Source organism: Larimichthys crocea, chromosome XII (genome assembly GCF_000972845.2).
Source record: "Larimichthys crocea isolate SSNF chromosome XII, L_crocea_2.0, whole genome shotgun sequence".
NCBI lineage: Eukaryota > Metazoa > Chordata > Actinopteri > Sciaenidae > Larimichthys > Larimichthys crocea.
In genome coordinates, this window is record NC_040022.1 from 28,756,291 (window position 1) to 28,770,174 (window position 13,884).

Sequence of the window (13,884 nt, forward strand, 5' to 3'; positions counted from 1 at the left end):
TTTTTTTTACTATAAATTAAGAATTAAAAAAAATTGTATTATAAGTTTGATTTTTTTTAATTATGAATTTTAAGAAAGCTTACTTTTTTTAATTTTTAGTTTTAATTTTTTATTATAAATTTGAAGAGTTTTCATTTTTATTACATTTTAAGAGTTTGAATTTTTTTTTACTATAAATTAAGAAATAAAAAAAATATATTAAAGTTATTTTAATTAAATTTTACGTTTTATTTTTTATTAGAATTTTTAAGAAAGTTTGAATGTTTTTTTCTTTTTTTTTAACCAGTTTCCACCAAAATAATTTGTGAGAATAAAAATAAATTGACAAAATTATATATATTGAGTAAACTTCAAGCATTAATGTGTAATAAGCTACTTTTGACCAAAAATAATAATAAATCAACCATAAACACAAATAATCCAGCATATTAAAAGCCTCAATAAATTGAAGATAACAAATTCAACTCTTCTTTTATTTTGAAGTTCTCTGAAGCTTCACTTCCGGCACAGCAGTCAGTCGCGACGTGACGTCATTAGTGGAGAATTAAACATGGCGGACGGCGAGAAGTGATGGACGGCTGAAAGTTGACGACGAGAAGAAGAGTCGGTGAAATAAATTAATTAATTAATTAAAAACAAACAAACCGGTCCCGGTGTGAGCTGCGGAGACTCTGCTGCGTCACTAACGGTCGGATTCAAACAGAGTTCCCGCGCGTCGAGCTCGTTTGTCCGTTGAGGCCTCACGAGCCGCTTTGTTTGGTCGTTTTATCGTTTTTTAATCGACTTTTTCATTAAAAATCAAAACTGTGACGCAGTTTAAACACCGGAGCTTTTTTTTTTATATCATATTTCGGTATTTCGGGCGGGTCCGGTACCGCAACTTAAGCCCAAACAAAGCCACTTTTCCCCCGTTGAAGCGCTGGACTTTGCCTGGAAACATGGAGTCAAAGCGGGCACAGACAAGCGGCACCACCTCCACCTCCACCTCCAGCAGCAGCGGTGAGTCCTCCGGCTGCGGCAGCCCCGCGTCCCCCAACTCCGGCGGCAGCAGCCCGGCACCGACAGCCACCAAAGCCCCGGCGGTGGTGGCGGTGGCGGCGGCGCCCGCTCCTGCTCCTCCTCCTGGGGGGAACGTGTTCGCCAACGACGGCAGCTTCATGGAGATGTTCAAGAAGAAGATGGAGGAGGAGGAGAGGAGGAGAAAGGAGGCGCAGCAGCGAACAGGTGGAGAGGAGGCGAGAGCCACCGAGCAAGGACAGACATCTGTGGAAAAGAAGCCCCCACCCGTGACGAGCTTTGTAAGGGGTTTGGCAAGTTGTAAGATGAGATAGCAGTTATCCTGAAATCTCAGTGCTGTTGTTGATATTCCTGCTTTGATATTAAGTGATATCTGTAGCCACAGGTTTAGGGATGCTCCTCACTCATTGATGGGTTTTTTTTCGCTGGTGGTTTTTCGAGAGAGAGAGACTAAAATGTAGACCTTCTGCCTCTGGTGTAGTCCTCTTCATTGGCATTGGTCCATCTGCACGGGCTCCTGTAACGGTTTCAGTCTTCTATCCCCTAACCCAGGTGGGGAAGCGCCGAGGCGGGGTGTTCCTAAAGACCGGCATGGTTGCGAAGAAGCAGAAACACGACACAGAAGTAAGAGTCGACTCGACAGGGGGTGTGTGGTGTTTGTTTTTGATTCGTGAAGGTTTCACTGATCTTCTCCTCTTTCTTTCTTCTCGCAGGTCGAGCCGGGCAAGAGCGACGCTTGGTCAAAGTACATGGCCGAGGTCAAAAAGTACAAAGCCCACCAGTGTGGCGACGACGATAAGACCAGGCCGCTGGTCAAGTGACACGACAAATGTTTTGAGAAGCTCCAGGAGAGGCCGGCCGGTCCTGACCTTCTCACACTGCCAGTTCAACGTGAAGAGACAAACTGCTGAGATTGACAGACCGTCTCTCTTCTTTCTTTCTTTTTTTGTTTTTGTATCGTCTTTGCTTGTTTTCTGTTGGACTCTTTCTGTTTGAGAATCGTACGGTATTATTGATCAATTGCTGTTTTGTTTTTGTTTTTTTGTCACATCTGGTTTCAACTTAGGAGTTCATTTAATATTTTTGAATTTGATTTAAAATAGCCAAAAAAAACAAAACAACAAAAATCAAGGTGTCAATTAAAACTACACTGCCCAGTAAACGTGGTGTTGTGCCTCAGTTTTGTTAGATTGCGGACGAGCTTCAGCTCCATCGGCTACCAAACTTTTCTCGTCTGTTGGTGGAGCATCCTACGTCTGTCTCTTTTACGTTTAGTCCTTCAGCTGACGCTTTCATCCAAAGTGACTTACGGGAAGTTCACCGCAGACTGACCGAGCTGGGGAGTCGCTACACCTCCTAAAGACCTCCAGCTCTTCAGAGAGGACACCACCATGATAAATCTACGAGTACTTACTGCTGCACCTTCAGACACTTTGGACGGAGGCGTCAGCTGAATGATTAAATGTAAACACAGTCCAGCTGTAGTTCTTTTGTTTGACGCGTGAACGTGAAGTTAAGGTAGAACATGCGGTCGAATAGTTTGAAGGAAATGACTCTGAAGTATTCACGTCTCCGCAATGATAAGAGCTGTTTGAACTCTAAACGTTTCAGAGAGGAAACACTTCATCCTTCAGCTCCTGCAGCTCTCTGCTTTCTCTAAATTTTAATAACTCGATATGTTTTTATCTGAGTGGCACTGTGACAGGTTGACTATGATCATTTATTTAAAATTCTAAGTCATGTTTTTCATCAGGTTGTCCACGATTAGGTTTAAAGTAAGAAGTGTCTCAGATGGACGTTTTGTTGTCCGTCTCATGGACTTTGTCACAGTGCAGTCGTCTCCTAACTCCTCATGATTCTCCTTCACATCTTTCCTTGACGAGGTCAAAGAAAAGTGATTAGGAAAGGATTATTTTTTTACTGTTCACCTGCGATCTCTACAAACGGATCCTCCTGAATGTGAAGTTTAAGTTTTTTTAAAAGTCTGGTTGAACGCCTCGGGTCGTGAAGGGAAAGATTTTAATTAAAAGTCGGTTTAAGTTCTATACAGAGACGAATTCGTTCAGGAATTCAAGTACAAAGAAAAAAAAGTTACAGCTCTCGTTGAAAAACAAAACAAAAAAAGCTCAAATTCAATTTGCAGTTTACATTTCTTACATATCAGTGATAATTACATGATAAAAACAGCACCGAATAGACACACTGACCATGCATCAGAGAGGGAGACGCACATAGAAAAAGGCAATCCCGACATTCAAACCTCACACACACACACACACACACACACACTCACTCCCTCGGCTATAAATCATTCACTCCTCCCTGTCCACAGTGATATCGGTCTATCTTGTAAACATCGACAAACTGGATTTGTCGTTTTTCATTTTCTATGGAAGGATAGTATTCAAAAAGTTATCAAATCGGGTTTAAAAAGTTAAATTTTAACTGTGATTATTCGTGAAAAGTTGAGCTCGTCTCCTCTCGGGATCATAATTGTCCTCGCTGGAGCTTCATGATCGGACGACGACGTCTGAAATCCAGCCGTATCATAGAGTCTTCCTCTTGGCGTCTCCTCCCTGGCTTTGACTGACATCTGGGGAGAGATGACACGGCGTCAAAACAACCAGACGGACATCACGAGGAGTCAGACGACAGCTACAAGTGACTAAAAAACAGAAAGGCATGCGGCCAACGACAAGAACAGACGAGCAGAGAACAGAACGGGACCAAACCAGAGACAAAAAAAGCACATCAGACACTTGGAAAAGAGGAAAAAGGACGGCACGGAGGAAGGGAGGGAGGAGTAAATGGAGCAGGCTTTGAGGGTGGAGGGACAGACGGGCGGACGGAGGGAGGGTTCAGATTTTACCTGAGAAAGCGAGCTGCAAGTGAGGAGGCAGAGCAACCTGAGACCCTGACTGGAGACTCTTATACAGATCTGAGGAGAGACAGGACAGGGGAGCAACAAGGAGGGACAGGTACGAAACAAAATGGACAGGAGGAGGAGCAAGGTGGTGTAAAAAAGGACAGCCAAACAGAGGAGGAGGAGGAGGTAAAGATAGAAGACCGACACAGGAGCAGGAGCGCAGAGAAACAACAGGAGGAGAAGAAGAAATTTGGGGGGAAAACGAAGCAAAACAAAATGGAACAATGTCACAAATCGATCAATCTGACAGACGATGCTCTGACGTACGACACCAAACGAAACACAACATCTGAGCAACCTACACACAACGCCTGACTAACGTTTACAAGTGTTTAAACTCATTAACTCATTAGTTATTTATCTGTGTGTGTGTGTGTGAGACTCACTCTGGGTCAGGGTGGAGAACGATGCATTGCTACTGGCCGCGGAGCCGCTGGCCGCTGTGCTGGAGCCGGCCGTGCCCAGCGGAGGCAGGTTTAGCAGCGGGGGGAACTGGAAGGGTAAAGACACGGGCACCAGGCCGCCCAGCATCCCGAACCCCATCGGGAGGGACGGGGCGGAGCCCAGCAGGCTGCCGCTGCCGGCTGTGGACACCTGAGAGGAGACGGAGGACGGTGATCGAACACAGACTAGAAAAACTTCACATCACATTTACTGTCATCAACTGTCTGTCTGGAGCTTTTCAACTTTTATCTCATAATTTAAAAATTTTATCTCATAATTTCAACATTTTATCTTAATTTCAACTTTTTATCTCATCATTTTCAAAATTTTATCTCATAATTTCACTTTTTTATCTCATAATTTCAACTTTGTATCTCAGAATTTTCAAATTTTTATCACAGAACTTCTACATTTTATCTCATAATTTCACTTTTTTATCTCAATTTCAAATTTTATCTCATAATTTTCACATTTTTATCTCATAATTTTCAACTTTTTATCTCATAACATTTTTTATCTCAGAATTTTCAAATTTTTATCTCAGAATTTCACTTTTTTATCTCATAATTTCAATTTTTATCTCATAATTTTCACATTTTTATCTCATAATTTTCAACTTCTTATCTCACAATTTCAACTTTTATCTCAGAATTTTCAACTTTTATCCATAATTTCAGTTTTTTATTTCATAATTAATTTTTTTATCTCAAATTTCAACATATCTTAATTTCAACTTTTATCTTTATTGGCCTTTTTATCTCATAATTTCAACTTATTATATTAATTTTTTTTTTTTACTGGCAGAAAATGGACTTCTTATCAGCGCTGACTCAGTAAAAGTGGCTGTAGATGTGGACGTGGAGTTTTCGGATCTTCATTCGTCCAGAACAATGAGCCTCTCTCAGCCTCTTATTGTGTCCTGATGCGAGGCCGTGTAGGATGTCACTGTACGAGCAGACGTGTGTTCTCTGGGTCTCTATAGTCTCTGTTGGCCAGCACAGGTGTGTGTGGTTTCACCTTACTTCACCTGTCGGCGCCAGGATCCAGACAAAGAGCGTCGACTGTTTTGTCTCGTTTTGTTGTGACAACTTAAGTTTTGTTGTTGTTATTTTCTATAATAAAATACAATAAATCTGACGTGGCTGTCGTCTTTCTGCTCTGCAGCGCCGCTCAGTGGACTTTCTTTAAACTGAGCAAACTTCACACACTTCAGCAGCAAAGACTCTGAGGTTTAAAAACATTTCTCGTCTGTTCAGTTACTCTGATTCACTTTTTCACACGCTCAAACGGAAACGTGGACTTGAAATAGGAAAAATCTAAACTTTGATGTCTGATATCAAAAGGTGAGAGTCTCATAAAAATCTGAGTGTTAATAAACGTTCAGAACTTTGAGAAAACCTCGTTTGAAACGGTCTGATCAGACACTTTAAGCTCAGACAGTCCATGTTTTTTCTGGAGATTCGTGTAAATGTGACTGAATCTGATTAAAACTTGTCGGGTTACAAACCTGTGGCAACTGAGACGACACCGATGATGGAACAGACGCGACTGGCTTGGCCCCCTGAGGTGTCCCGCCCCCGGGCCTCTGGCGCTGGCCTGCGATGGCAGAGGCCGCCGTGGGGGAGGCACTGGATCCTGAATGTTTGCTTATGGATATGGTGTTAATAAGGCTGGTGTTGGTGGTGCTGTTATTGTTGGGGGTCTTCTGGCTCCCTGGAGAAGTGTAGCTGCCTTGCCCCGGCCTCGTCGCTCCTCCTTGGGCACCTGAGAACGGCGGGCGGAACCCTGCGGGGCTTTTGACGGAGTACTGGTGGATGGTGGGGGTTGCCTGAGACCTGGGGCTTTGGGAGATGGAGGGGGAGGCTGAGGTGGTGGTGGTTACGGCGGGGTTCGGGGTGCGCGGCGTGAGTTTGACGATGGGCGGGATGCTGCTGTGGGTAGACTTGGTGAGGGTGGCGTGCATAGGGGTGATGAAGTTCGACTGAGGCCGGGGCTGGGGCTGAACTCCAGGGAGCGTCTGAGAGAGGGAGGACGGGGACGACTTACTCTGGGACGTCTGAGGGAGGCGAGGCGTCTGGAAGGTTTTGGGGGTCATGTGTGAGGCGGACTGGTGGGTGTGTGCTTGAGACTGAGGCGATGTGATGATGAGTGTGTCGCCGCTGTTGGCTTTATTATTATTGCTGCCTTTGAGGAGGCCAGACGGGGGAGCGGACACCCCCATCTTTGATCCCGGAGCCACGAGCGGGGACGCGGTGGGCGGCGGACGCGGTTTAGGCGACGACGCAGAGGCAGGCATGTTGGCTTTGGCCACGCCCACGCCCAAAGTTCTTTGAGTGTTCAACACCGAGTGTCTGTGCGCCTGCACCGTGCCCTTGATCACCCCGATCCCGTCCACCCGCACCGGGGCCAGAGGGGAGGACGCGATGGAGGGAGGCCGAGACAGAGAGGTGGAGGAGGAAGACGAAGAGGTAGAGATGTAGTGAGGTGTGTTGGAGCTGTGAGTGCTGACAGAGTTCTTTTTCTGCTGCTGCTGCTGCTGTTGTTGCTGTTGGATGAGTGGCGAGGAGGCGTGGTGAGAGGAGGGGTTGGTGGTGGTCTTCGGTCCGTCCGGGGACGGCGGGCTGTCCCCGTGAGCCAGGCCTTTGGCTGCGTTGCCAAGGATGGCGAGGGCCTGGGAGATGGAGTCCAAGGAGGGAGCCGTCAGATCGTCGTCGAGGGAATCGAGACATATGGGCTCAGACGGCGACGGAGGCGGTCGCTTGGCAACCTGGGCTGCAGGCGAGGGAGTGGCAGCAGCTGAGGGCGTGGACCTCTGAACCCACACGGACTCCTGCAGGTTCACAAACATTTAGAACAGTAAAAATATGAACTGTGATGTTCGAGAGTCTCATTAAGCAGCCGTAAAAATCTGAGTGACAATAAAATATCCAAACACTGAGAAAGTCAGAAAGTTCTCGTGAAGCATCTCGTATCGTCCTCTCTAAAGCTTCCAGACTTCTTTGACCTAAACCGTAATTTTACCAGAATATTTTCAGGTCTAACTCGCTGAATTGAAGATTTATATCGACCAAACTAGAGCTGGAAAAGCTGCAAGCGTACGTGCTTCTTATGCTGCTACTCTCAGAACCTTAGCAACCCAAAGTTTATAAAAAAATTCAATGACAATATTTCAAATCTGGATTGAAACTAAATTAAACAGTTTGATGATTTTTAATCATCTCTAATTATTCCTCCTGCAGTCACGCTCTGTCACGTCGTGCTGCCGATGCTGCTTTGCTTACATTCTCCGCAAGATTTCAAACAGTTCGAAGCGTTCTGTCCGCCAGAGTTTGTTAACCTGCTCGGATTCGGTTGGATTTTTCTGGTTTACGTGCTTCTAAATATGTAAATATGCTACGTAGATAAACAGTTTCCCTTTTGGCTGTTTGCACAGGGAGTTTTATTTTGAAAATCAACCAGATTCTCGATGCTGTTGGTGTTTGAGTTCCCGTCAGCTCGGTGCAGCTGCTTCTGCACGGAGCGCGGCGCCTCGAGTGGATTTGAAACGTCGACTACAACAGCCGTGATTAACTCGCGTCGATAACATGCAGCCGTGTCTTTATCATAAATAAGGTTGAAGTGGAGTCTGACCTTTGGCTTGGCCTTCGGAGTCGGCATCATCTTTTTCTTTGCCCTGAAACAAAAAAACAACACGAGTGAGCGAGAACAAGCCGAACACGTCAGAGTCAGATATGAAGATTTAGTCATGTGACTCACGTGTAGCCCGTGAGGTGACCGTGAGCCATGATGCTCTCTTTGAACAGCATCCTGTGAACACAGACAAACATGTTTGAAACATTAAAACACGTCAACAGCGACTTCACTCCTCAGCCAGCCTGTAAACATCTGCACACACCTGGCCTGCATCCAGCCTTTAGGCCAGAGAGGTTTGACCTCAGTCTCCATGAAGGCCTTGAGGTAGTCCTCTAGAGACAGCGAGTTCTTGCCCTCCAGCTCGTAGCAGCCGAGCTTCACCCGCACCAGGTTACACAGCAGCGACCTGCAAAGCACGACCTCAGTGAGTACTCCATCGCTTACACGTTACGCGAACGTTCGCTGCCTCCTTTCCTCCGTGAAACCGACCTGAGTTTGTCGTCCCAGAGAAACTTCTTCCGAGGGCCCATCACCCTTTTCCCTGGTTTCTCCTCGTCGTCATCCTCCGACCCGTTCTTCTCTCCCTCCTCGGACTGCTGCCTGCGAGCAGAGATATAAATATTATAGTTAAATATAAACACACACGCCGAGACTGACTCGATAATAAGCTGCCTCTGGGATTCGGTCCCTTTACTTTGCCACTTTAGCGATGCAGTCCATGTTGTATCGAGCAATCTGCTCCGGCATCACGCTGCACACTGCCAGCTTCAGCTTCAGCAGGGGCGTCCGGAGGCGGTCATCCTGGGCAACGGAGACGAGCACGGTCAGAAATCACAGTCGGCATCAGCTAAATATAGACTCAGAGAGATGGCACGCGTCCAGCGGTAACAGAAACAGTTACACCTGGCAGCTCGCAGCTGCTTAACGAAGCCTCGAGGCCTCGTTTGATTAATGGAACAGACTCAGGATGATCGCATTACGCAACACATAGCCGCTCGGCTCATCACATTTCCTCCTGTGCTGCACTGTGCCATCATTATTTTTTTTTTTGTCCCCGCGTCTAAGAATAAAAAAATCCCTCCCACACACACACCTGTATGTTGAGGCTGAGCTTCTTAAGGCGTTTGAGCAGAGCTTCTTTATTGCAGGGCACGAAGGCCTCCAGGTGAGAGTAGACGACTGAGCGGACCTCGGCCGGCTGCTCCTGAACCTGCAGCTCGATGCTGAACGTGAGAAACACACACAGACGTCAGGTTTACAGTTTTTCTTTTAGATGTAAAAATTTAAAAAAAAGAAAGAAAGCGGCGCTCACTCGAGTAAGATGTTGTTCATGTCCAGCGTGAAGAATTTCTTCCTGCCTTCTTCGTCGAACAGACGGGACGCCTGCGGAGAAACAACACGAGCGTTAGACGTCTTTGACAAACATGAAAATTAGTCGGTGAATTAATCAGAGTTCATTCAAACAGGATCAGGGTTGTGTGGTGGTTTGTTGGGGTGAGGTGTGTCTGTTTGTGTTGAACGTAAGAATCAGGAAATAACTTTTTTATTTCTCCGATTAACCGACTTTATCGAGGCCGGCGCTCGCTCACCCTCATTCACCGTCTGTGTCGCTCAACCACCGCTCTCTCAAACCAAATTAAACTTCTTCGTGTCTGAGTCAGACTCAGATTTAGAAGCTGGTTCATGAAATAAACAAAGCCAGAACACAACAGGTCGAGTATCAGAGTTTAGAATCAGGCCGACTGTGGAGGTTTGAGCGATCTAAGCATCTGATTGGCGACCGCAGCGCCAAAACTTTGAACTCCTCCAGATGCAGCTTTTATTTTGGCGGACACTCCTGCTGCCTGAAACGAACTATCCTGACTCAGGTGAATGGAAAAACTTTGGTGTAGGTACCAGATCGGCTGTCAACAACGTCAACGAAAAGGAGCACAACTAGATAAACGCTGTACGTCAGTCGGAGAGTCGTCTATCTATCGTGAAAAATCAGGCGTAATTTAGTTTGTCTGAGTGCCGTTGCCGTAGATACCGTATTGTGTGACGGTACCTGTCTGAACGCACCTTTAGTCAGTTTGGTAATCGAGTAATTTTCAACTAAAATACACAAATTAGATTTTTTCTGCTCGTCACAGGTTTCTAACACAATAGACTGAGTATCTTTGGGTTTTGGACAGTTGGTAAGTAATCTGATTACATTATTTTGAGCTCTAGGAAATAATTTTCCACTTTTTTGAAGAAGAAACAAACAAATTCTGATGTCAAACATCTTAAATACTGAAGCTCGTACCGCTCTCAGGTCCTCAATGCGCTTCAAGAGTGGCCCGGGGAGTCCGCTCGGCAGAGGTGGAGGCGTCATCACACTCCCCTGCGGCGCCCTGCTTCCACCGGCTTTATGCCCGAACGAGCCGTTCTCTCCCTGCACCGGGCTGGACGGCTGAGGAGAGTCCAGCATCGTGAAGTCCAGGTCGCCCATCATGTCCTGCAGTATGTCGTTATTGGCCGAGCCCAGCAGCGACATGACGGCCGGGTCGGCGCTCAGGTCGGCCATGTTGCACTCGTTGCCGCCGGCGGCCTTGGCGTGGGTGTTGAGGAGCGCGCTGTTGGCGCTGGGCACTTTGGTGGTGGCTCGCGGCAGACCGGCTGCAGCCATGTTCTTCTTGCGCATCTCCTCCTTCTCTCTGGTGAAGCGGCGCAGCATGTTGGCCAGGTGGATGGAGTCCTTCATCAGCTTCTTCCTCTTCTTCTTCTCCGGCCGATGAACGTTCAGCGCTGAAACTCTGCAGGAAGAAGAAGAAGGAGACGACGTTTAAGCACAGAAAGAAGGATTTCAGCTTGAGCCTGAGAGGAAACACTGAAGCAGAAACTCACCCGGGCTTTGGTACTTTATTTTTTCTGGGTTTCTTCTCCTCCAGAATTCCACCTTCTTGCTTTTTCCGTCGTTTCTTTATCACCCGCTCCTCGCCGTCTTTCATCTTCTACACAAGACATTCAGTTTATTAGCGCGGTACGACGACAACAACGACAACAACAACAACAACAACAACAACATAGATAGGAAACAGAGCAGCATGAACCTACCTTGAAGCGATTATCCTCCGTGCCTGCGTTTTCTCCCTCGGAGTCCGACGCCGCTCTGAACTGCAGCGTGCCCGTGTTGATGTAGAAACCTCCGTGTTTCGTGGTGAGAGAGGCCGGTACCAGCTCATCGTACTGAGTCCAGAAGAGAAGTAGAATTACCGTTAGTGTTTCTACGACTGCGTGCAGCGCCAACCTTTTACCAAAAGAGTTTTGCACTAATAGAAAATGATACAAGACATCAGACTACAACTTGAGAAGTCCAAAAGAAGTTTGTGTTGAACGCTGTGAAACAGTCAGGAATTAACTTTTTATTTTGCTGATTAACCGGCTTTATCGATGCGCTCCCTCGCTCTCATTCACTGTCTGTGTCACTAGACCACTGCTCGCTCTCGCCCTCAAACCAAATAGTCTCAGAGACATTTCAGGCTGACCGTGGAGAGATTTGACCGGTCTGAGCGTCTGATTGGCGGCCTCAGCGTGACGTCAGCACATGTTTTCACACACACCCTGACACAAATTAATGGAACGGCACCTGGATCCTGTCTGAGTCTGCAGTTTAAGTGAAGTTAGACGAACAAATCTCAAAAGTAACTTGGTAGATGATGTCTGAGTGTACTTCATTCTGTTACCATCATTTGACGAACTCAAAATCAGATGAAGTGTGTTTGAACAAAGCTACGCTCGACTCAGCCGAAAACAGAAATCATTTTTTAGAAATTTAAACCTAAAAAAAAGAAGATTTTTCAGAAACAGAAGTGACGACATGTGAACAAAGTGATGTGTGTGCACTTTGTCAGAAAAGGGAACTCACCGCCTCTGAATTGTCGATGAAAGGATCCGTCTCGTCGTAACCGTATCCGATGTCGATGAGGTCCTGCATCCTGTCCTTCTTCTTCTTCTTCGGGGCGCTGCCTCCACCCTGAGCGCAAACATTTCAAATAAATAAATACATTTTAACACAGTTACAGCTGGAACAATAATACACTCATATCTTAGAGGAACGCTCACATATTTGTTCTCAAACTTCCGAGCCAGCTCCTCCACCTCCCGTCTCTCCCTGTCGTCGTCAGCAAAGGGGTCGTTGGGGTCCAGGGGAGGAGTGAGTCCTTTAGGGACCGTTGAACCTGCATGCTTTACCTGCAGGCAAACAAAGGAGGGACTAGATCAGCAGGACGAGATCCTGACTTGTAAATACGACTGATAAACATACATCCGCCTTGTAACACAGCAGTAAATCTAAATGGATCCAGTGTTATAGAGTCATAAACAGTGTTTATAACCCTGTAACCCGTTTTTCCCACCGTCTCTCCCATCTATTCTATGAGACATGCCTTACTAAATATTATTATTATTATAGAAATTAAACTGACTTATCCGAGCTTAATAAACTCTTAAAGTTAATAACAACATGTCTAATTAAAGTGCAAATGAGCCTCACAGCCCCCAGAACAGTTGGAAGTGATGCCCGGTTAGTTGTGAGCTGATGCCCGGTTACAGGGCCCCTCCTGCGGGCACATCTCGCTGCCTGCTCCGCTCTCCTCCTGACCTGAGTGATGAGACTTGAGTTGACCAGCTCGCCGTAGTTGAACTCGGCGGACGCTCGCTCGTTGGGCTCGGTCAGAGGGAGGTTCAGCCGGACGGTCGGTTTCGCCTCCTCGGGCTCCGCATCGCCTCCTTTCGCGTTACCAAACGGAGCACTACCACCTCCTCCTCCTGACCCGACTACCGGGACGCTACTTCCACCTCCACCACCTCCTCCATCTTTCCCAAAAGTGATCTCCACGGCCTCATCCTCTCGCCGGCGCTTCTTGCTTGACTCCGGGGTCGGCGGCGACGTGTTGAAGGACGAGATGGTGACGAACGGCACTTTCCTCGGCTCTGCCATTTGACGCTCTCCGGTCCCCGACGACCGGCCACGCACAACGAGAGCGAGCGGCGAGGGAGGGAGGGGGAGCCGGCCGACTGTCCTCGGAGGCGCCGCTGGCTGGAAGAAGCTGGAGATGGTCGACAAGCTCAGCTAGCTCGCTGCTAGCTCGCTTCCTTCGGGATGAGCGCTGCGGGCCGCGCGGTCGCTTTTATCTCCTCTTGGCCCGGTTCAGTCCATAAAGTAACAGCCCCGGCACCGACCCGGCCGCCTACGAGGGACTCAAACAGCGGGAAGACGCGGTTCGGAGAGCTCCCATGAAATCGGTGGTTTCAGCACCGCGGGCAGGATTCCGGAGTGGCCATCTTGATCGTTATTATCATTATTCAGCGGGGCGTGCGCGTGAAGAGAAAGCGGAAGCCGGGGAGCGAGGGGAGCCGCGCGCGGCCAATGAGAGCGGCCGGGACACGCCCACCGCGCGAGACGAGCGCGAACGTGCCGGAGGAGGTTGATTGTTCAAGAAGAGAAGGCGGGATGTCCGGGAGACCCTGAACGCACCGCCACTGTTTACTACGACAAGGAGGCGTTTGCGTGTTTGTGTGCGTGAAGTGTGCGTGAAGTATGCGTGAAGTATGCGGGGTTTGTCTGTGCTGCTGACTTTAATTTAACAAGATGACGAAGATTCATAATTATTAAAGTATATTTACTGTTATATATAGATGTATACTGTATATTTGAAAGCTGTATATAAGTTTATTTTTCTATATATTAAGTGTAATTTATGTTACTATATATAATCGTTATATATTAACATATTTTAAATATATATTAAAAAATATTTAATTATTATATTATATATATTAAAATAAGATTAAACAAGATAAAGATTTCTTATATTAAAGTATATTTACTGTTATATATA

The 13,884-nt window shown here is 46.8% G+C and overlaps 2 protein-coding genes across 7 annotated transcripts; one reads left to right on the forward strand and one right to left on the reverse strand.

The window, feature by feature from the left end:
* The first annotated feature begins 501 nt into the window (after window positions 1-501).
* trir (telomerase RNA component interacting RNase) lies at window positions 502-2,179 on the forward strand. Of its 2 annotated transcripts, none has more exons than XM_027285232.1 (3): window positions 502-1,317; window positions 1,499-1,641; window positions 1,731-2,179. In XM_027285232.1, the coding sequence occupies exons 1-3, from the start codon at window positions 939-941 to the stop codon at window positions 1,836-1,838; spliced, it is 630 nt and encodes a 209-aa protein (XP_027141033.1). In that variant the 5' UTR covers window positions 502-938; the 3' UTR covers window positions 1,839-2,179. The 2 variants fall into 2 exon arrangements, with proteins under 2 accessions (XP_027141033.1, XP_010753263.3); XM_010754961.3 differs by having other exon boundaries at window positions 508-1,298; window positions 1,570-1,641.
* An 840-nt stretch (window positions 2,180-3,019) lies between these two features.
* ubn2b (ubinuclein 2b) lies at window positions 3,020-13,506 on the reverse strand. Of its 5 annotated transcripts, XM_027285230.1 has the most exons (18): window positions 12,842-13,501; window positions 12,645-12,811; window positions 12,107-12,235; window positions 11,910-12,017; window positions 11,099-11,230; window positions 10,889-10,995; window positions 10,308-10,797; window positions 9,333-9,403; window positions 9,114-9,243; window positions 8,715-8,821; window positions 8,510-8,620; window positions 8,283-8,426; window positions 8,144-8,194; window positions 8,018-8,060; window positions 5,895-7,217; window positions 4,330-4,537; window positions 3,887-3,955; window positions 3,020-3,610 (listed from the first exon to the last, which is right to left on the reverse strand). In XM_027285230.1, the coding sequence occupies exons 1-18, from the start codon at window positions 12,981-12,983 to the stop codon at window positions 3,564-3,566; spliced, it is 3,579 nt and encodes a 1,192-aa protein (XP_027141031.1). In that variant the 5' UTR covers window positions 12,984-13,501; the 3' UTR covers window positions 3,020-3,563. The 5 variants fall into 5 exon arrangements, with proteins under 5 accessions (XP_027141031.1, XP_027141030.1, XP_019125125.2 ...); XM_027285229.1 differs by having other exon boundaries at window positions 10,889-10,992; window positions 12,645-13,505; XM_019269580.2 differs by having other exon boundaries at window positions 12,645-13,501.
* Window positions 13,507-13,884: the final 378 nt, after the last annotated feature.